This window comes from Plutella xylostella, chromosome 13, assembly GCF_932276165.1.
Source record: "Plutella xylostella chromosome 13, ilPluXylo3.1, whole genome shotgun sequence".
Taxonomy (NCBI): Eukaryota; Metazoa; Arthropoda; class Insecta; order Lepidoptera; family Plutellidae; genus Plutella; species Plutella xylostella.
This window is the reverse complement of record NC_063993.1, coordinates 4,829,080-4,851,613: the sequence shown is the minus strand read 5'-3', so window position 1 is coordinate 4,851,613 and position 22,534 is coordinate 4,829,080. Positions and strand designations below refer to the sequence as shown.

The 22,534-nt window shown below is 38.6% G+C and overlaps 4 protein-coding genes across 8 annotated transcripts; 1 reads left to right on the top strand and 3 right to left on the bottom strand.

Annotated features, from left to right (window-relative positions):
* Window positions 1-30: 30 nt before the first annotated feature.
* Window positions 31-3,309, bottom strand: LOC105397968 (mitochondrial ornithine transporter 1). Of its 5 annotated transcripts, XM_038111865.2 has the most exons (8): window positions 3,183-3,286; window positions 2,812-2,967; window positions 2,619-2,707; window positions 2,291-2,535; window positions 1,806-1,952; window positions 1,378-1,510; window positions 788-985; window positions 31-414 (listed from the first exon to the last, which is right to left on the bottom strand). In XM_038111865.2, the coding sequence occupies exons 3-8, from the start codon at window positions 2,683-2,685 to the stop codon at window positions 293-295; spliced, it is 912 nt and encodes a 303-aa protein (XP_037967793.2). In that variant the 5' UTR covers window positions 2,686-2,707; window positions 2,812-2,967; window positions 3,183-3,286; the 3' UTR covers window positions 31-292. The 5 variants fall into 5 exon arrangements, with proteins under 5 accessions (XP_037967793.2, XP_011568304.3, XP_011568302.3 ...); XM_011570002.3 differs by lacking the exon at window positions 2,812-2,967 and having other exon boundaries at window positions 3,183-3,309; XM_011570000.3 differs by lacking the exon at window positions 3,183-3,286 and having other exon boundaries at window positions 2,918-3,062.
* A 588-nt stretch (window positions 3,310-3,897) lies between these two features.
* On the top strand, window positions 3,898-8,830 carry LOC105397967 (histone-lysine N-methyltransferase Suv4-20). The gene is made up of 3 exons (XM_038111861.2): window positions 3,898-4,224; window positions 4,536-4,865; window positions 5,047-8,830. The coding sequence occupies exons 2-3, from the start codon at window positions 4,545-4,547 to the stop codon at window positions 6,796-6,798; spliced, it is 2,073 nt and encodes a 690-aa protein (XP_037967789.2). The 5' UTR covers window positions 3,898-4,224; window positions 4,536-4,544; the 3' UTR covers window positions 6,799-8,830.
* Window positions 8,831-8,996: 166 nt separating this feature from the next.
* Window positions 8,997-10,261, bottom strand: LOC105397966 (RING-box protein 1A). Its single transcript, XM_011569998.3, has 5 exons — window positions 10,057-10,261; window positions 9,950-9,977; window positions 9,673-9,794; window positions 9,378-9,463; window positions 8,997-9,109 (listed from the first exon to the last, which is right to left on the bottom strand). Exons 1-5 carry the CDS (start codon window positions 10,147-10,149, stop codon window positions 9,097-9,099), a joined length of 342 nt encoding a protein of 113 aa, XP_011568300.1. The 5' UTR covers window positions 10,150-10,261; the 3' UTR covers window positions 8,997-9,096.
* A 405-nt stretch (window positions 10,262-10,666) lies between these two features.
* Window positions 10,667-19,434, bottom strand: LOC105398046 (proton channel OtopLc). Its single transcript, XM_038111864.2, has 10 exons — window positions 18,826-19,434; window positions 18,493-18,606; window positions 18,122-18,239; window positions 17,788-17,875; window positions 16,976-17,184; window positions 15,590-16,006; window positions 15,195-15,413; window positions 14,631-14,854; window positions 13,061-13,253; window positions 10,667-10,859 (listed from the first exon to the last, which is right to left on the bottom strand). Exons 1-10 carry the CDS (start codon window positions 18,906-18,908, stop codon window positions 10,674-10,676), a joined length of 1,851 nt encoding a protein of 616 aa, XP_037967792.2. The 5' UTR covers window positions 18,909-19,434; the 3' UTR covers window positions 10,667-10,673.
* Window positions 19,435-22,534: the final 3,100 nt, after the last annotated feature.

Here is a 22,534-nt window from a genome sequence, read left to right as displayed (position 1 = left end):
AAGACTAAACAGGGTGCTAAAGAAAATCTATAATTTTAAAATAAATTTTATTCGTAAGTTTGTATCAGCACAGCACTACTTACTTGATAAATAAATGATCAACAATAAATGCATTTACATTTGTAATAACAAGTCAGATAAATAAAAAATTACTGTTTTGTACAGAGTTCTATGGTAATGGTATCATCACAGTCTGCTTACACTATTACTATTACCTACCTAAGTACTTAACGCACATAATTTGGTATTAACAACCCAGTTTGGTTTGTTTTTCATCTTTAATTTCTTTTTGTTAATCTCCAAATGACTGATGCATCAACTTCTTGGAATATTCGTAAACAACGAATAGAACTGCTGTGGCCGGAATGGTTCTTACTAGAGTTGGTTTCAGCCCGTTGTACAATGCAAGCGCGCCTGTAAATTAAATAAGGAATAATGTTATTATACTTATAATTGACATGTCGTAATGTTAACATCACTGATATTTAACTTATAATATTTATTATGTATGTATGTATGTAAATACAACTATCTAGGTACTCTGGGAGTCGAACCCCGAGCCGATATGGTGCTTTTATCAGTCAGTGTACTAAAGCACCTTCTTCTTCTTCAGTGTCGGTGAAACCGGTAACTCTGGGAGGATTACGTGAAAGCCTTTCTCATCCAAAGATTCATCCACAAAGACTCCACTAACTAAAATCCAACTAGCCCTGGCGTATCGTGTGATTGTGTTTTCTAGGCTTTCTAGCAGACAACGAGATAATTAAAAATAAAGACAACAGCATACCTTCATTTTTAACAATATCATAGCCAACCGTCAGGAACTTCTGACTCTTGTTCGATATTTGAATCCTGGACTTAATGACGTCAGAGGGGAATATGACTGTCCACAGCACGAGCCCGCCCACTGCCCCGGCGATCATTGTCCTCACAAAGCCTATGTCGTCTTTAGATTGACCCGGTTTCGCTAATAGTTCTCTCGTTCCTGGAAAGTAAACGTAAAATGTAGTTTAGTTTACTTACATAATAAATTATTATTGTCACAGACCGCCAAGCTGAAGTGGAACTGGGCTGGTTACATCAGCCGTATGCGCCCAGACAGATGGGAGATCGCCAGTGACTACTGACACTGAATAGAATGGAATATCATTTATTGAACGTAAGACGACCTCGGCAATTTTTTCCCGGGGTGTCCGAAATAACGCTTCATAGTCCCTTACGAGGCATCACAGTAAGCGAATTGTTATTGTGAGTGACAGAAAAATATATGAAATTAATTATGTACCGAATTCAGTCCATGACAAACGGCTTGCCTACTATGATGTGAACACAGCCTTATAAAATCAATATGTTATGTGTAGTTGTGTATTATATTACCTTCATATCCTCCAAAAAAGAAGAAATATCCTGGCATTTCTCTCATAATGGTGGGGACGAGCCCCCGGAACAAGCCTTGGATTCCATATTGCCTAAATATTTGTTGAGTCAGTTGGACCGGTGTTATTTTCACCTAAACAAAAAGATACAACAAGATTAGTTAAAGAACTAGTAATTAAAAGATTAGCTTTAAATTTTAGTGATAAGATTAAAAATAAAGGGCTATTTATAATGATTAATAAAAACAATTGATATCAGTTCATAGTAACTAACAGATAAGTCGTGAATGTCGTGATCTAAGGTTTGGCTATTTCCAACAATATTGTTGTAAATTGTGCCTTAGACAAGTTAATTTATACTGCGTTGTTAAATGGTCACAAAACTGGGACTTGGCTTAATCTATACACAAACCCAAAAATTCATCATACAGCAGTTTGAACGCCGCTCCCGCCAACCTCCCGCATGGCTTGCAGCTGACACTTGATCAGCTCCGTCGGGCACAGGGTGAAGGATGAGAAGAATGCGGCCAGGAATCCCGCTGATGCATTACCCAGCATCGACAGTTGTTCTACCTTCTGAAATTATAGATTTTTACTTTAAAAAATATTAAATTTAACCTCTTAGATCCGTTGGTACGTCACACACAGTAGATTTTTAACTGTCTCTGATATCTGGGATATGATTGGATAAGCTTCACTGCACAGCTATGGTCTTATATATTTTTTATCATTACATAATTTTCATGACAGCAGGGACATTCATTAAAATAAGTGTATAAAAATTTAGTAATTTAAGAATAGAGCCTAAACAATCTGATCATAAGCACAAGTGTGTAAAAGTTTGGTCATTTTTGACCTGATGCAGAACAGTAGCACTTAAACCAATTTAAATAAATAACATATAACAATCATACCTCTGTTCCATTTAGTCGACACACAAATTTTTGGCAATATCCGTAGGCTGCAAAGAGTACTGAGTTTTCTGCTACATTCGCTATAATTGCCGGAGTGGTTCCAGCATAGAGCCCTCTCACAATACCGTCATTCTTTAGTGTTTGTTTCAAGCAGTCATACATGCCCTTATAAAGATGTGGAAATGTTTGCATTTTCACTTTTACTGTGTCAAGTGGTTGTCCAACATATACAACAGCCACTCCACCTGAAATATTTGTTGTTGTTGTTATTGAAGGTTTTCATATTACATATTTGTAAACCACAGGTAGACATTGAAGATTTACTCACCTAATGATCCTGCTGTGAAATCTATCAAACCATTCTTGAAATTACTTGCACTACTTCCATGTGCCATATTTAAATCCTTCTTTAATATACTGTAAATGAATTTCTCATTATTATCATAATAACATAACAGTTGTAAATTAAAATAAAGTTAAAGGTAGTTACACCATGATTACACATTACACAATAGTCTGACCTATTTTGTATCTAACATACAATGTATAATGTGAAGAGGAAAAAAACTTGTAGACTTGAGAGAAATATCTTTCCGGTTAGTTATCTGGAGTGGCTGTACCATGCACCTTATTTTCAGTAACGACCACTCGCCTCACTAGTCGCCCTCGTGTCGTGGCTAAAACGTATAATAGATTGGGTCCTGTTTATTCTAATGAATGCATGTAATTAATACAAAAGTTTGATAAGATAACGCACTTAATATTATGGACTAATGAGCGATGAGTACTTCATTTATTATCTTTAAATATATCTCAGACAGCGATAACCTCTTGTAAGTTGTAGTCAATAGTTTTGAATGTACGGATGTGTATTGAAAGAACATATTATTACCTTAAGAATTATATAGCAGACAGTTCAGAATATTTACAGGTTTACACGTTCTATGTAAAGCACCTTTAAAATTGCCTATATTAATTAAAAAGTTTTTTGTATTTTTGAAATACATTTGAGGCAAGCACAAACAGTAGGTATAACTTATTTGACATTGACATTTCGATTCGATTCTATTCTGTTACTGCACAGACCACTATTATCCAAAATATTTTAGTACAGTGTTCTGCTCTGACCTCAGAATAATAAAGTCGACCAAAACGAGCATGCAGATCAGAATAATAACTACTTCATAAGGAAAAGTTATCTATTCAGTGCCATGCAGCACACACGCAAAACACTACAATAAAATAAAATAGAAAGAAATAACGAGGTACAATACAACCAACAAATAGTTTTCAGACATGTGAGAGCTTATCTTAACAACCTCAAAAAATAGATGTGTATTGTTTTACACTACAGCACTGATTTTTAGCTTCTAGCATGTAATGTAATATTAGGAAGCACACATTGCACATACACATCACCCGTTTATTTTTAGTACCTATCTTTAATAGTACCTTGGAAACTATGTTGTATGAACTCTATTGCTTCGAATAATAACTTTGGTACTCATACTCCTTGATTCCACATTCCATCACAACACAGACGATGTGCGTCGTTTCGTTTATCCAAACACATTACGGCAGCGGCACTGACAAACCGAATATTCTCTTATCTCAATAAACATTTTGCATAGTACGAAATGCGAATCACACAGTAAAAAAAACTGAAATGAAATGGAGAAAAAACATGGTTGTTTTTCAGCTTTCCTTTGAGACATTAAAATAATTTTGAGTGTTTGCTTTAGAAATTATTTGTAGAATCCTAAAACGAGCTAGCATACAAGTTTTAACTCATAAATGATTACTGCCTACGTTATGAGTCCAATTTATGTTATTAAATATAATTTAGAATTCAGTGGTGGATGTCGTTCAGAGAAGAGTTGAAGTTGATTTGTGTTCGACGAAACCATGATTATTAAGTGTTTACAGTGTTAAAAGTAAGTAAACCTAGCTATAAGTGGCTACACCTTGAATAATAAAAAATACGCTCGTCGTTTATAATATATTTTGGTCCCAAAAATTGACGTGTACTATCTCGGGGTTCGTGGATGGCCGCCATGTTATTCCTCAACAATTTTTACGCTATTCCGTAGTTTATTACCAATTTTTACGTATAATGTTTAATCCGCTGTCTGGTTTTGTTGCTAGTGATAGTTTATGTTTGAAATGATTTTAGTAAAGCCGCCCGTTATAACGCGAGAGTGAGATGAGTCGGCGTTGTTAAGTGACCGCGTCCTTTGTTATCCAGGTATCCAGAATGGTTGTTGGGACGACGTCGTACCCAGGCAGGCAAGTGCTGCACAAGATGCAGCCGATGGGCATGACGCCGCGGGAGCTGTCGGAGTACGACGACCTCGCCACGGCGCTCATCGTCGACCCCTACCTCGGCATCAACACCCACAAGATGAACCTCAGGTTTAGACCCCTCAAAACCAATAAGGAGGAACTGAAAAATATCATCAAAGAGTTCATACAGACTCAAGATTACAACAAAGCCTACAACAAGCTGGCCAATGCAGACTGGATGCCGAGACATTTTAGCAAAAACAAACATCAACAAACCAAACTTCGGGAACATGTTAGTATATTCTTGTTTCAAGGTTTCATTAGAATCTGAAATATTTAGCATTTAAAAATGAAAAAAAAAACGTTATGATCAGTTCTTCAACTTGGTTTATTGGTAGCATTAAATTTTAATTGCATGATTGAAGAATGTTTTGTATTATAATTAAACTGATTGTGTATTGTTTTCATTACAGATATATCGGTATTTACGAGTATTTGATAAAAAGGCTGGCTTTGTCATTGAGCCCTGCTACAGATATTCGTTAGAAGGGGGTGTAGGAGCTAAAATTTCAACAACCAAAAAGTTTTTCAAACATGAGAGAATAGATTTTTTAGTTGGCTGTATTGCTGAGATGACAGAAGAGGAAGAGAAGCAGCTCCTTCATCAGGGTAAAAATGATTTCTCAGTAATGTACAGCTGCAGAAAGAACTGTGCCCAGCTGTGGCTGGGGCCTGCTGCCTACATCAACCATGATTGCAGGCCTAACTGTACTTTTGAGTCTACTGACCGTGGTAAAGCTTTTGTTCGTGTGCTTCGAGATATTGATCCAGGTGAAGAGGTAACATGCTTTTATGGAGAAGACTTTTTTGGAAATGGCAACAGTTATTGTGAATGTGAAACATGTGAAAGACGAGGCAAAGGAGCATTTTCTGTAAAAAATCCGTCTAATGAAGAACAATCCACTAGGTATAGATTTAGAGAGACAGATAACAGAATTAACAGAACTAAAGCCAAGCAAACAACAAAAACTGTTACTGAAAAAACTGCCGAGAAGACTCGAATATCTAATAGACCTAATTCAAATAACATAGTTTCCCCTCTGAGTATGAAAGAAATGAAACAAAAAGGGCTCACAAAATATGATGCAGAGATGCTAATAGCCCAAGGTTGCATAGCTGATGTGATGGATGGTTCTGCACAGGGTGAGAGGAGCCGGGAGTCATCGGCATCTAGTAGAGGAGAGCGGCTACGTCGGCGGACGGACAGCGGGCGCGCGGCCAATGGGGTGGCGGGGCCGGTGGGCGCGGGGGCGGGGGCGGGCCCGGGGAGCGTGGGGGGCGGGGCTTCGCGCCGCGCCGCCCCCGCGCGCTGCGGCAGCACCACCAGCTCGCGCAGCAGTCGAGACTCACACACAGGAATAGTGCTCAGAAGCCACAAAAGACTTCTTGAATCTAGTACCCCCTCTCCACACACCAAAACTAAAACTAACAAAACAAATTCAGATTCAAAGGAACCAAAATGTCTCGAAACTAACTCTTCACATAATGCAGATAATAGCACTCATGAAAATAACATAAGTATTAAAGTTGAACCTCCCTCTAAAGATGTGACTGATGGACGCGTGACTGAAGATAGTAGCTTAAACATTTCAGAAAATGGGATACAGAGTATTACAGAAAATAATCATTCTCTTGCTGAACCTTTACAGTTCAACAAATTAGAAACGCCAGTGGAAGCAAAAGTCGAAGTCCCCGACGGGAACCCCATCCGCGAACAGCAGAATGAAGAGAAGCACCAAGCTGACCTAATGAAAAGTGAGATTTTTGACTATAGAGAAAATGTAAATCCTAGTGAATGTAAAGAGAAAGAGAAGAGTAAGGGTAGCAAGGCGGACGTGCCGAAGGGCGGCGAGGAGTGGCTGGCGGACAAGTCGAACAAGAGCTCGTCGTGCCCGTGCACGCCGCCGCGGCGCGGGCTGAAGCTGACGCTGCGGGTGAAGCGCAGCCCCGCGGCCGAGGAGGAGGACTGCGGGGAGGCGCCCGAGTACGAGGTGCTGCGGCTCGAGGGCGTCGACCCCGACACGGCGCGCCGCCTCAAGAAGCGCCGCCGGTCCAAGGAGCGCCGCCGCAACCACAGCCCGCGCCCGCTGCCGCCCATGAAGCGGCTCCGGCTCATCTTCGGCAACGAGAGCCGCACCATCGACTTCCCGAACCCTGGGGACTGACAGCCGCAACTACCTTATGATTATTTTTCCACCGTGATTCGATTAGTTTAATTCTCTGTATGATTTTATGAGTAGGTTATTTATTATTTGTGATGTAAACTTATGTTTGAGTGTTGCGTGTCTAGCTGGACTTCTCACCTAGTATGACGGAATGTAGCTTCAATTAGGATGGCGGTTAATGAATATTATTTTTATTAGCACAAAAGAATTTGTTTTCACCCTTTATTCCTGAAACGCTTATGCCTCTTACTTTGTGATATACATGATTAGGAAACCTTTAATTGACTTTTTAAATATTTGAAAGTGAACAATCAATTTAAATTATGCCTATTTATCCTTTTAAAAATCCTATGTTTTATTTAGGTTTGTTGTAGTATACCTATTTTATTGAAATATTATGAATGGACTTAATTGTAAACATAACTGCCAAAAACTTTGTTACATTAACTGAAATTTTAATTTTCTTAGTTTAACAAGGTTAGTTCTACTTCTACTTTTAACGATGTTCACGGTTAAGATAGGTGATTTCATCTTCATGGATTTAGCTTGAAGATTAGGCAAATAAATTTAAAATACCGTTTAGAAACAAATTAGTAAATATCAAAATAAAATGCCCAAATTTAAGCATAGGGGCTTTTATAAAACACATGACTAGTATAACGATTTCTGTAATTGACTAAAAAGACTTTAAAACTGAGTGTCCTATGAAGCGAGGTAGTTATGTTACACGCATAATTGACAGAATCGAAGCTGATCGATTTAGTAGGTACTAGACTATGAAGTACTAAAATAGGTCACTCTACACACATTTTACTTTTGGCCTATTAGTATGTTTATGTTATTTATTTTTTGTATCGAGACTGGATATCGATCAAAAATCTCTTTTGTATATTAACCGTGATACAGATAACTTCCAATACATTTTATTTATGTATCTATGTAAATAATGTAAATTTGTCGCAAATATTTTGAGAATAAGTTCTGAAAACTTGAGAGAATGTAAGTACGTAGTTATTTGGCCACAAAAGTATCTCGAACCGAAAGTCTTCATTTAGAATACACTATGATAAATACAATTTAATAGTTTAATTTTGTTTCGAAATATTGACTATTATTAAGTTTTTTTCTGAAGTGGGGGGGCCATCTATTATGGTGTTTACCTACTTTAGATCAAGAATTGTCCAAATTTGTAATTTGTTAGTAATTTTGGGTCGTAGCTGTAGAGAACAAAAGTACCAACATATTACGGATTAATTTTGTAAAATCAAAGTTAGTTAAAGTTAGGTACCTACCTACTTAGGATAAATATAGATAAATAGGTAGGTTATGTAAAAAAAATCTTCTGCATTCTCCATGTAAAGCATCTTGCACAAGCAAAAAAATCAGCGCATTTTAATTTTGAAATGAAATTTCTCGACTGCTACATGATTGTAAGCCAATCCTGTACTCGATCATCAGTTCTTCATCTCCGAAGTTAAAATTGCAACTTTTGTTTAGTCACATCAATAAGTTTTATGGGAATGGTTTATAAAATTGGGCACCTCTACACAAATAACTTCTAGTAAGTACTTAGATAAACTTGTAGGTACTTTGAGTAGTTTCGTTTTGTGGCCCAAGCTGTATATTGTAGGCATTTAGAAAAATTCATAATGAATATCGCGTACTTTGAGTGCTACATATACGTTCTCATTATAGCTGATGGCTGCAACTTTTTATTACTTTTAAATTCAATCATACGCAAGTACTCATGTGGCTTAGATTAATTCGCTGGACCTATTTTATCCGTTTCAGTTAAGACAACGCGAGATAATGCGTGCAAGAATGGCATTGTCTAAGTACTTATGTATTTATATAAAATGTAAGATACATATAACTGCTAGTAATTTGTTACTTACACATGTGATATTCCAACATGGAATAGTGAATGTATAAAATTCAATAGACGAAACAAGTCGCATATTGTTGATAAATAAGCCATTATGAAATATTTTCATTTATTAAATATCACAATAAAATGCCTCCAGTTTCTTTCCAAACCTATTTTTATTTTTTTCCTTGAAAAAAAATATGTTTAGTTGAAGATGAGATTGACTAAGCTAAGGTTAATTAAAGCAGAATAGTGGATGTGGTTTTAGGTTTGCATTTTTATTACATTATCAAATTTTACAAGAGTCTGAAGTTATTAATGAAAAATTTAGTACTTTGAGTTTGTTTATTTAGAACTTAATGCAAAGAGACATTGTAAGTCCATTATTTAAATGGGGAGGCGACAACTGGCTTTTCATCTGAAGAAGTGGCTTAGTGTCCATACCTGAAATATAAAAACATGGTTAGCAATTTTATTATTATAATCAACTAAACTAATAGGTACAAATGACCAGTTCATGTTGACTACACCTGATGTAAAGGATATTCCATGGAAACAGGTATGTAGGTAGATTTGGATGAGTTCAGATGTTTGATAACCAGCAAAGCCAATTTAATTATCCTTCATAATTCTCAATTTCTGTTAAGTATATTCTAAAAGATGATTAATAATAAATATATAGGTAATTAAAATTAGGTACAATAGTACTCACTTTTGGAATTCCCACTCTCTATTGTCTAATGGACAGACTTGCCGAGTTTTCAGCCAACGAGAGATGCAGTGGAAGTGGAAAGCATGCTAAAAAAGGTAATAACATATAAAAACCATATATTTTTTAATATCATTATAATACATACTTAATAATATTTGAAAGTATTCAAAATTGAATAACTAGGGCCTCACAAGGATAGAAGTTCTGATAAAGATATTTCCTTGGGAACATATTCCATATAATCAATACAAATGATTGCATAGATGGGAAACTTAAAATAGTGAAAATATCTCACATTGCATACACCCCAGGCTACTGTGCATTCTTCACTGGTGGCAGAGGCTTGGTTAGCTTGGCACTCAATACAGAGATCCATTATGTGATTACGGCATATAGCACAGTTGTCGACAACAATATCTGGAAAGATAGAGAAATGAAACGATTAAAATTATTATTGATGCAAGCATTTATTTTGTTTACAGTTGTAACAGTAAATAATGGCATCATAAATAAAATTTAAATTATTTACAAATTTTATTATAATTAAGTGACCGAGTTGATGGAATACATACCCCAGGCCCAGAGAGCTACGGCATTCCACTGTAAATAAGGAAAAAATATTAAGACAATAGAAATGCGATGAACAGGCTGAATGATTTGGCGTTATTTGAGAGGTTACCTTTTTTACTTCAAATCTTTTCTTATCACCCTTTCCACTGCTGGAGGAAGCCATCTCGACTTCTTCATCATCTACGTCCATTGCAGAAGCCATATTTTTATGATAATACCCTTACTTTTTAACGTTTTTCTGATAAAAAATAATAAAAATTTCCAGTTTTGTACACAATTCGAGTGACAGATGCTGTCAACTGTCAACTAATGTCCATAAACCCATAGAGTAGATAAATGAACTACTAACGTCAGTCAATGGCCAGGGCCAGTGTTGCCAACTGCTACCGAAGGCTTTTACAATGCGATGCGACGTCGCGTCGCATCGTCGCATTTGCAAATAACTGCGACAGTATAATCGATAATCAAGCATTTTCCGTGAAAAACTGTCGCGTCGCTTATTTCTACTAAAAAAGTGAGCGCTGACCCGACTGACTTCATATGCGCTGATTTCCCGCCACTGTACTGACTTGAAATCGGGTTATTTTCGGGTCAGCATCTACCTTACTAATCGAATCCACCTTACTAACTTACTTAACTACAGTTTTATCGTTGTTCATTGTTTCGCTGCCGCATTGAAAATTACAGATTTTCTAAGGGTCCAACAAAAGGCGTGCAAATAAAATTCTAAGCAACATGATTCTTTAATTCTATATCGTCAAAATCTAGTTCGTTCCTAGTATCCTTGCTCTGCTTGTAGGAATTCTTCCAGATCTCATAGAAGCAGACGGTGGCCTGGAAACGGTAGCAGACGAGCAGCGGCACGGACACGTGCGTGATCAACGTCCACGCCCACACGCCGTAGAACTCCATCTGTAATAGTATCATCATGATTAATATAAGTACTTAAACTGAACGTGAGAAATTGACTAGATTTTGCAGCATTTCTCACTAGAAAGCATTAGATTGAGTAGGTAATAAGTAGGCAGGTTGGGCCGATATAATAATGAACTCAAGAGTCTAGGTACATTGAGTTGTATTATACGTACACTCTAATTTTTAATTCCGCGGAATTCTGACATTTCATTAGTGATACCACTAAAAAAGCTCTTCACCGAAAAAAGGTAAAATTTGGATCCATTTAAAGGCATTTTTTTTTAAATGTTTTCATAGAAAAACATAAATCTAAATATTTACTTGCTCAAGTGAAGTAGGTAATACAAAAATAACAAATACTTCAATACTAGCTGTTGCCACGAGCTTCGCTTCACCTTAATTAGTTTTCCCGTGGGAATTCCGCGATAAAAAGGCTACTTTTTATCGCGGAATTCCCTGGATTAACCCATAAGGTATTATGTGTTAATCCAGGGTGTCAGCTAACTCCATTCAAAATTTCATTAAAATCGGTTCAGTTGTTTTGACGTGAAGAAGTAACAAAGGTACACACATACATACATAAACACATACTCACAAACTTTCGCATTTATAATATTAAGTAAAATCACGACTCACGACCATTGTATCGAATTAATTTTAATTACTTTATTTTATTCTTTAGCATGGCATCACTTGCTACTAAATTCAGGGATAACAAACCTTTTTAATCGATTTCAAATAAAAGATTCTCAATTCGGTAAGTACATAATATGTTCGGTATATAGGTACTTATGTAAGATTATTGGAACTGCACCATATTAACATATGACAATCCATTAAGCCTAATAAACAAATATGAAATTTTTTATTGTATAAGTATGTTTATATGTTTGTTGGTATGTATGTTTGTCCACGAATATCTCGGAAACGATTGATCCGATTGTTACTTTTCTTTTTTAGAGTTCCGTACCTGAAAAGGAAAAAGGGAACCCTTATTGTTGTCCGTCTGTCTGTCACCACCCTTTTTCTCAGAAACGGTTAAAGATATCAAGCTAATATTTCATATAGATGTACATAATGATGAAATTAAAAGGAAAAATATCTCAGGTAAGTAAGTAGACTTGTATGGAACCCTCAGTGCGCGAGTCCAACTGGCACTTGGCCGGTTTCTTATCGTTGACCTTTCGCGTTGTGATAGTTTGTTGATTTTTATAAACGTTATGGAGCCACAACCTGGCCCTTCCCAGGAAGCGGCTCCATCTGACAGAGCACAAGAGTCAGACTTTCTCTCTCCCAGTAAGAAGCGTCCTCGTAGTTCTTTAGCGCCTAACGTAAAGACCATCATTCTAAATATTTAAAAATATAAATTGTCCGGATACAACTGATATTCAGACTCGTATTGTACCCAGCCAAAAAAGGTTTGTGATCTCTGACATGTCAAAAATTGATAACTGTCAGAATTCCGTGAGATAAAAGATTAGAGATTAGGTACATTATAAACATATTTCCTTGTATCCTTATTACATATCTACATCCGTAGATAAAGTGTTACCTGGACCTTATTCTATTCTATTCTATTCTGGTAGGGGGTGAAGTTCCTGTACGTGAACTTCACCCCGTACGAACCTTTGTACATATCCCCTTGATTTCAGCGCAGCCAGCCTAGCTCCCGAGTAAACTGGAGTAGCAAGCCTGGGTGTTCCAATAGCTGAGATAGGCGCTCTGTTGGTCCAAGAATAGATAATCTTGTTTCTGTAGTAGGTGGACAAGCTAACAGAATGTGTTCAACCGTCTCATCTACTTCCTTACATGTCCTACATAAGGGACTAGTTGAGTTACCTATGGTATATAAGTGTTTATTCACGCAACAGTGTCCTGTTATTAATCCTACCATTAATGATATATTACTACGGGACAGGTTGAGTAAGTAGCGTGTAAATTTATAGTTGTGTGATGGAATGAACGCTTTAGTTTGTCTACAGTCTAACCGGTTTCGCCACTCCTGATTGTGTTCGGATAGTGTTTTATCTGTAAGACATTGCCTTATTGCCTTTGGTGCCAGAGCAATAAATGGTTGTGGTCCTATAGGTAGGATATTCGACCCCATTCTCGCTAATCGGTCAGCCTCGCAATTTCCAATGATACCATGACCTGTAATTGGACCTTATTTCGAGTTCCTATTCATTAATAATACCTACCTGTAAAGGATGAAACTCAGCACGAGAGTTCTTGACTCTATTGAGCAGCCAGAGCGCGAAGTTGCCCACTAACAAGAAGGTGACCAGCTGGCGGCCGGGCCGGCTGGCGCCGCCGCAGCGCCGCGACCAGGCGTCCAGCACGAGTAGGGTCTGGAACGAGCTCTGGACCACCGCGCATAGGGGGGAGATTATTCTGTAACAGATAGAATAAGTTCATTGTTACTCATAGGGTGAAAGCTGCTTATTTGGTCCTGGAGACGGGGTTTGGTGCTTCAGCGCAGCGATAAGGGTCCTCCCAAGGAAAAATAAATTTGCTAACAGCTGAGACGTATCTAAGTTTTCGGAGAAATTGCTAGGTAGGTGTAGATTTATCCTTTACGTAATAGTATGTTCTAAACTGAGATATCACGATCATCGCTAACTAATTACTTAGGTTCTCATTCTCATTATGCATTATCTACATATACGTATAATATAGATGATACTCATTAGTGATAGTGTAATGTTTAAGTCAATAAGTATCCGCAGTTATTGCACATGCACATTTGTGTGTATTTGGCAAATATTTTAGAGGCCAATTAGATTTCTTTAGATTACCACTTCACGATTTCTAAATCCGGATCGCTGAGCCGATCACCTACAAACAACTTTAGTTGTAGTGTAGCTTTTATCACCAAGCGCAGTTTTTAAACTAAGCAGTCCTACTACACATTACGTGGGTTTACCTACGACTGTGGCACACGGCTGATGCTGATGAAAATCCAAGGGTGCCATGTAACTGGAGGGTTACTCTATATCTCTGGTTACTCTATGTATACTGAATAAAAACTAACGAACGAGAGTTGTCGTGCAAACGGCACACGAGATAGTCATAGAGCGACCTTCGGTCGGCCACACGTGACAGTCTTACAGTATCTCTTCTTTAGCAGTTGGTTATTAAATAAATAATAATTCCGACTCATACCTGGTGGCCCGTCTAGCCTCCGGGTACCGGTGTATAAGAAACCCGGCGCCGATGATCTGGAACAGGTAGTACAGGTAGACGCCGCACTGCGTGACCAGCAGCAGCGCGTGCTCCAGCGGCAGCGCGGGCACGGCGCGCCGCAGCCGCAGCGTGCGCATGCGCCGGATGCACGCCGCCGAGCCCGCCGCCGGCAGGGGACCCTACCTTTATAGGACGGATACCCATGCACCAGCAGTCGGGACGTCATAAACGGAGACCGTGGACCAGCAGTCGGGACGTGATGGAATGGTACGCTTGGTAATGAAAGCATGATTCTTTTACTAATCGTAGGTTACGGGGTTTTAAACATACTGAACCGATTTTGATGATTGAGGTCCTTCATTGGAAGGTGACCCGTGCAGCAGCAGTCGGGACGTTATGCATCGTGATGATGGCTGCTTAAGCGACTTTGGCATTGGAATGGAATGGCACGCTTGGTGATAAAGCATGACTCTTTTACTATTCGTTGGTTACATTACTTATTTTGATGAATGCGTATACGCGTATAGTTAGAAAGGAGGGATTGAGTAGAAGCGTTTCTTACAGTAGAGGTTTTAGGACTCATACCTGGTGGCCCGTCTAGCCTCAGGGTACCGATGTATAAGAAACCCGGCGCCGATGATCTGGAACAGGTAGTACAGGTAGACGCCGCACTGCGTGACCAGCAGCAGCGCGTGCTCCAGCGGCAGCGCGGGCACGGCGCGCCGCAGCCGCAGCGTGCGCATGCGCCGGATGCACGCCGCCGAGCCCGCCGCCATCAGGAGGAACAGGATCGTCTCCCAGATGTTTATCTGTGGATTTGGTTGAGATTGTTTAATTGATGATGATGATGATGATGTCTTCCTATGTCTTATGATCATGATGGCGACTGCTAATGGTTACTCAGGCTAACAGTTCATCTTGGCGGAATAGGATCGAGGCTTAAGGGAATTACAGACCCTAAAATGCTAAAGTCGGCTTGATATACCTACTTGCTTATATGGAGAAACGGTTGTTTCGGTTTTATCTTCCTGTATTTATCCATACATTGTGTATAAGGTGCTGACCGAACGATACAATGTTCTGAGAGGTAAGTACTATATAAGAGGTATTGAGAGAAAAAATAGGTCTGAAATCAAGTTTCATTTGTACCTGTAATAAAGCAAGCTCCACATGCTTTTTATTGTGGAATAAGCCGTTGAAGAGCATCAGACTGACGATGGTCCCCGCCAACACAGCCACTCCCATGAACAAGCCCTTATGAGCACTGCCGCAGTCTACCGAGTAATGGTTGTTGGCTTTAAATTTGCTGTAGCCTTTGTTTTGAGAATCTAGCGTTGCATTAGCGGCAAGCTGTGCTTTATACGATTTCTGAAAGAAAAATGTTTATTCAATAAACAATTAGAAAGGAGTACATTTTCTATGGCATTATCATTTCACCTACTACTATACTACAACATCATTCATAGCCTGATAAAGTTGCCTGATCTTAGAAATAGTCTTTGTAGAACAGTAGCACAAACTTACTACGTTGGCAGGATACATACCGTTCCGGGCACAGTGCAAATATCGTTCCAAATAACTGCAATAATGACGGAGCATAGCAAGCTGTATTCCACCCCGCACGGTCGTAAATACGGATTGGCGCTTCTTATTAATGGCGCGATCATATCAGTCACGTTACACGTCCACGTCTCGCTGGCACTCAGGTTGGCGAGTAAATCTGTGATATTCTGAGTGGCGTTTTGAGATAGATCATCTTGTGTGTAATTGGTTTCGTAGGTTATTTTTGGGGGTCCAGTGATGTTGGCGTAGCGCTGCATAGCGGGGCGGTCGTAGGCGACTGTTATGATGTCGTCTCTTGTTTCCTGGACGACCACGTTGAGCCACTCGCACACATTGGTGGCGATGAGGTGCATGAGGCCGAAGCGGTGGAGCACGATGCCCCGCATTGGGTCTAAGATCTGGGAAGAAGAGTTGGATAAATAATTAAGTATATTAGTATACAGGTTCTATTACAGGGCTACTCCAGATCATAATTATCCTATCATTATAGCGAAAATAAATTTTAATATGTTTATGTCTATGACTCATCATTGATTTCCCCGATGGTACTAAAAATATTTTTATTTATCCTAATATTTACCTACTCTATAAAAACACGGAAGGAAATTTACCTTAATCCTAAATCTCGTGTAAAATTATTAGCACTATACCTATGTACTTATCACACCATTCAGTGAATAAATATAAAATAAACTACCTTTTCATAAAGTAGAGATGCGTGATACTCCCATTAAAGTACTTTACATGTACGTACATACTTGTAATGTTTCTGAACTATTAGACCTTATCACAAGGAAATAGAGGAGACAAGGATACGTAGGTCACTCATGTAGTTGAATATACCTAGGTACTTTACATAAAGTATCCTTTCAGGCGGACGACAAAACATGGCCGTACCTCGGAAGTATATACTTACTTAGGTACTAACAGTTACATAGGCTTATGTTCTATGCGACGCTGTTAGCATATTTATTACCTCGGATAACAACTTCCACGAACAGTTCATTCTGGTAAGCAAAGTAGGAACTGTTTTCCTCCGCAAGCGATAATAAGTTACTAAGTAGGAAGCCCTACCCCTATAATAATATAATTTTTTAAATACTCTCGATGGAAACATATAAACAGATATTTTTAACAAACTACAAACATTATGTTATATTACTAATCAAGTAACTAATTTTTACTTAACTATGTACCTATATTTTTACTTAAATTATTCTTACTGAAACTTTGATAGATGAACGAAATGGTCAAAAATGACATAATGGACCGCAAACAGGCTTCCGAACGAAAACATTCTAAGGCCTGGGTTCGCGATACTCTGTTAGTTCTAACTAAATCTCTCCCTTTAAACCGCTCACACTCACATCGGTATAAGAGAATATGAAGACAGTCTGCGCGACCGTAAACAGTATCCTCAGGGCCGGCTTCAGCGCCACGACAAGCAGGCGACAGTCGCCGCGCAGGTCGAAGTACCCGCCCACCTGCAGGCACGAGTAGATGATGGAGCCCACGCTGAACCCCGCCACCCCCATGTGCAGGTAGAAGCTTCCGTACCGCGTGCGTTTTAGATTTTCTGCAATCAGTTTTTTGGTTAGAATATTACTTAGTTAAAAGTCTCTTACAATCGCGAGCAATGTAAAAGTTCCACCCGAAAACGCTGACACCAAACGGCTCAATTTTTACGTTTTTAGTTATTTATGGTATGCGCTGCTAAAGGTAGGTACTAAACTATTGTTTATGGCGTAATTAAGCTATCTTTATCCGTTTAAGTAGTAATTTTGTGCTAAATTCACTAGAACTTTTTCACTGCTCGCCAGTGTATTAGTGTAGAATTAATTGTAAAGTTTCGGGGACTTAGGTTTTAAACTGAAATCTAATACCTAAGCTCTTGCGTGAAATAGTTACTAATCAGATGTTAAATGAAACGTTTTGCTTGGAAGTTGATTCGTTTTAAAGCTTGAAAACTAGAACATTAGTCGGACAATACAGCTGGAAAACTCTTCAGCTGGGTCCTTCTCTTTTGCAGAAACAAAAGGAAAAATCTTGGGAAGTGTCCAGCAGTGGACGATTATGACGGTTTATTTTATTATGATGAAATCTGTTTATCTGTGTAATGTAAATGCTCTGTTATTTCTATAGTAGGATAAATCTTTTAGTACATTCTGGAAAAACTTACGGTTTTTGGGTTTTGACGAAATGCGAAGGTGGTAAAATGTATAGGCCAGAAAAGTCATGCTAACTATGTACAGGTACATCGTAAAAATCTGAAAGGTAAATATAAATACTTATGCATAATTTTACAGGGTCTAGTTAAGTAGTTACATTACATAATATTGGATTGAAAACTAACGGTCTTACCAAAAGCAACGGAGGTTAACGGATCTTAAACGGAGGTTCAATTTAATGCTTTCAAATAGTAAACTTCCGTAATCCGTGAAAACTTGGTTTAGACTTTATTCAGGTTATACAAGTAAATAGTACTTAAGTAAGTTTTTATCCGAAATACTCACATCGGAAGATAAATTAGTGTACAGCTCATTCTGTATAGTGCTGGTAACGGGCAGCGCGATCCCTAAAACTATTAACAATTTCGCATAAAACGCAGACAGGAGCACCGTCATCGATTCACTGAAACAAATGCCACCAATTATTACTGAAATAATCTAAAACTTCACATTAGTTCCACTTGGATTACATTATTGTGTTACAATGCTATTGAAATATTAATTTATAAGTGCAACGCTTTGCAAATTTTAAGCTAGCAAATTATTTTAGTTAAGTGGTTAAAACATTTGAACTTCAATAATAGTTATAGGAGGGTATAATATTTTTATAATAGGGAATCATAATCCGAGTTTAGTCAGGTCAAATGGTAACATACTCGCCATGTGATAACGAAGGCTTGACACTTTTCGTCGTGAGAGCGTCAACACTGGAGCTAGTACTGCAGGGTGGCACGATGCTGAGTCGCGGCAACGCATGTGGCACCAGCTCGCTGAAACATAAACGTAGGTACTATTTAAGTACTTAATGGCAAATAATAGTTCACTGAATAAAGGGAAGAAACCTTTATCTTCAAATTAGAAAACGGCCCAAGTTTCCATAATTACTGGCTGGATATCCCAGTACGTAGGGGCGTTGTTTTGTCTGGGCGAGTGGTTATCGATGTTGTCGACTAATAGTGCATTTAATGAGGCGGCGGCGGTGGACTCACCTTTCATCTTCAGGCACAGAGACGAGCTCGGAGCGCTCCCGCCAATCCTTCCCGTTTTGATTGCATTTATCTTTATTTTTCATCTTAGAGCCGAGGCGTTATAGCCGGCCAGTATGTCTCGCACAACTTAGTTTATTACTCCCTTTTTCACCGTTTAAATTGTATTTTGAAAAAAGAACGCTGGAAATGTTCATCGCAGACGTTTATTCTCGTCGTGCAAATTATCGACTGTTCCTTGTGTAGGTGTGAGTGTGCATGTGAGTAATATCTAAACATATAACGTGTGCAAATGATTAGTAGAGTATACAACGTAGCCCTGCTGATATTATTATACATTGGGATGTAAGTAAGGTACTATGAAATTGAAATTTAAATGGGCTAGTGGTTGTTTGTGTAAAAGTCTGGTCAGCCATTACTTTGCGGTTTGATCTGGCCTGTTTATTTTCGGATTACTTAATTTTATCACCGTACAAAATAACCTCAAATCCCAATAGCCATTAATAATTGTGCGACCGATCTTTTGTAATAATCTGTAAAATTTTGGATCATGTTATTTTGGCTGGTAGGCATAATTACAAAGTTTAGAGAACGCACAGTGAAATTTCCGGTTACCCCGTAGCGGATCATCTTGTACGTAGAAGGTTAACCGCCGTTATTTATTTAGTTAGTGCAAAAGATCTAAATCGTTTCAAGGTAGACGTTTAATTAAAGATAAATTAATCACACGGTGTTAAGAAGTTGAGGGGGAAGAGGCGGGGTAGCGGGGAGGGGTCCGTGCTTTGAGCCTTGTTAGTGGCTGCGTCTGAAAATGACACGGTGGATGCTAATTATTTATTAGAGCATCCCTGAACGCCGTGATGATATAGGAGCCGGTGGTTTATGTGCAGGGAGTAGTGTCCGGACCGGGTGAGGTGGTTACCCGGCTCCCCCGTAGGTTTTTTGTTGGAATAACCGTGTTTACTGCTGCAATTTTCCCGTGTATAAGGTAAAAAGGTTGGATTTAGAAAAACATTATCACCATCGCATAGAGAAAGACAGATTTTTGAAGTGTTTGGCTCTGTGCTATTTACTTACAAAAAAAAAAAAAAAGAAACACGCACTCACGCCTTGTACTAATGTACTCCCTTGCGGGGTAGGCAGAGGTGCATTGCTGCACCCACTTTACGCCAGAGTGTTATGTTAGTCCCAATGTAATAGGGGGCGGGCCTATTGCCATTTTACGGGCACATCCAAGACCCGAGAACAAATATCTGTGTTTAAACAAATATTTGCCCCAGCCGGGAATCGAACCCGGGACCATCGACTCAGTAGTCAGGGTCACTAACCACTACGCCATTCGGTCGTTACTTACACTAGCTTTGATTAATTGCAAGTGTGGCTGATGGTGATGAGTGAATTGCACTTGTTTCAGTAGAATTGTTATCTTCAACGCTTATTACACTGTTTGTTTGTAGAAACAAAATGTCCTGAAATTTCAGGAGCAGTACTCACTGATCATGATGCTGACGTATCTTCCGTTCTAAGGACGTGGACGCTTGTCTCGACGGAGGGCAATGAACGGAGCAGTGCTGCTGGTAATTAATGTACTCTGCCTTCTTTATACTGGAATTAGGATATAGATCAGGCTAGTTTTTTATGCAGGTAATTTTTTTTAATCGAAAACTCTATTAGACTCTTGATAATAATACACTTGTGAGCAATGAAAGAGTCCACTTACCATTGCCATGTAGTGCTATGTCCCTGGAACATTTTCATTGCACGCGAGTGTATATTATTGTTTGGGTCCATAACTTTGCAATCAACAAAAATACGCATTCGAATTAGTGCTTCTCTCTACGAGCTTGATGGTTAGCTACAGTAAACTGATTTACACCGTTGCACACACCCTTTAATAATCTTAACAACCTGTTACATTGTAGGCAATTATCATAAAACATATTATTTTACTAGGTCAAAAATACCTCAGAATGTATTCCCGTTCTATGTCTTTCATGATTCGGAACACATACTATAAATTGAACTTACTTTCAAGATAAAATTACTGTAATGTTAGTACGGTAGGTAAGTACTTTTTTAATTAGCACGACGCAGTCTGTAGTGTGAAAGTGTTATCTCGAAATGAGAAAAATCCTTATCTATTGGATTATCTTCTTATGAACTAATGACTAATTATGACGCCATACATAGTCTTAGGCATTGCCTTAAATCCTTTCCACATATCAGTGATAATTAATTTTACGTTTTAAGGTAGGTTACCAAGGTTTGCAAGTACCTATTAAAGTTCTATTCTACCATAAGCACATAGGTATATAACAATAATAATAATAATATGTGGGGACATCTCACACACGGCCATCCGACCCCAAGCTAGGCAGAACCTGTGTTATGGGTGCCGGACAGCTGATATATCTACACAAATACATAGATAGATAGATACTAAATATAAATATCAACACCCAAGACCCGAGTACAAATATCTGTCTTTAAACAAATATCTGCCCCAGCCGGGAATCGAACCCGGGACCTCCGGCATAGCAGTCAGGGCCACTAACCACTACGCCATCCGACCGATATGAAATAACTAAATGAATATGAATGCTTTGAAAAGCTTATATCGCTCTAAACCTATTACATTGGCCTGTCATTTTCGCAAAACCAACTGTAGGTATACCTAGCTAACCCTCTGCTTCTTGATTTACCTGCCTTGGTTACACAGTACACGACACAGCTGAATTTGAAGCATAAATTCAAATGGACGAAATTGACCTGTCTCCGTCTTTGAATACAATAGCCGGGACAACTGCTCAGTTCCAAGGAGGTACCTACACAGGAGGCTAACTACAGAGGCACTCTATTCAGTTTGAGTCAGCTTTGCGGATCGAAGGATTGTCAAATGCATGCAAACATTTGGTTGTAGGTACTCTTGTAGGGTAGGTCACTTTGGGCTTGGACAATATTATTTTGTTTGTGCATTTTTAACTGCATCACTGATTTTTGAATGTTATCTGTAAATAACCTAAAACTCGGGAAGTTAATGTTCGTATAATTATAATTTACTTAATACCTTAGTGAGCATAAAGATCAAAAAGAAGACTTTTGATACCTGCATCCTACCCTGCATAACATATGGCTGTGAAACCTGGGCCCTTACGAAAAACCATAGGGAAAAACTAGAAAGATGCCAGAAAGGGATGGAAAGAAGCATGCTAGGTTTGAAGCTAAAAGATAGAGTCAGAAGTACAGATATACGGCACAAAACCAAACTAACGGATATTCTATCACGTATAGATCAACTTAAATGGAGATGGACTGGGCATATGCTTCGATGCAAAAAGGAAAAATGGAGCAAAAAGGTGACAGTTTGGTACCCAAGGGATGGTGTCAGGAGCAGAGGACGGAAAGCAAGAAGGTGGGAGGATGAACTGAAACTCACGGTAGGAGCTCACTGGACAAGAGTAGCCATGGACAGGCAACAATGGAAAGAGTTGGAGGAGGCCTTTGCCGTAAGGCACACCGAAATCAGAGACATTCTGTAACTGCATGCTTGTAAATAGTAGTATAAGTTTTTAAGAAATAGTAGTTATAAGATACCTATGTAAGATTTTATTTTGTTACTATTTGTAAGTTTTCGGAAATAAAAGGCTATATTATTATTATAATACCTTAGTAGAGAGATTCTCTACACCGAGAGTGCACGTTGTTATATTTT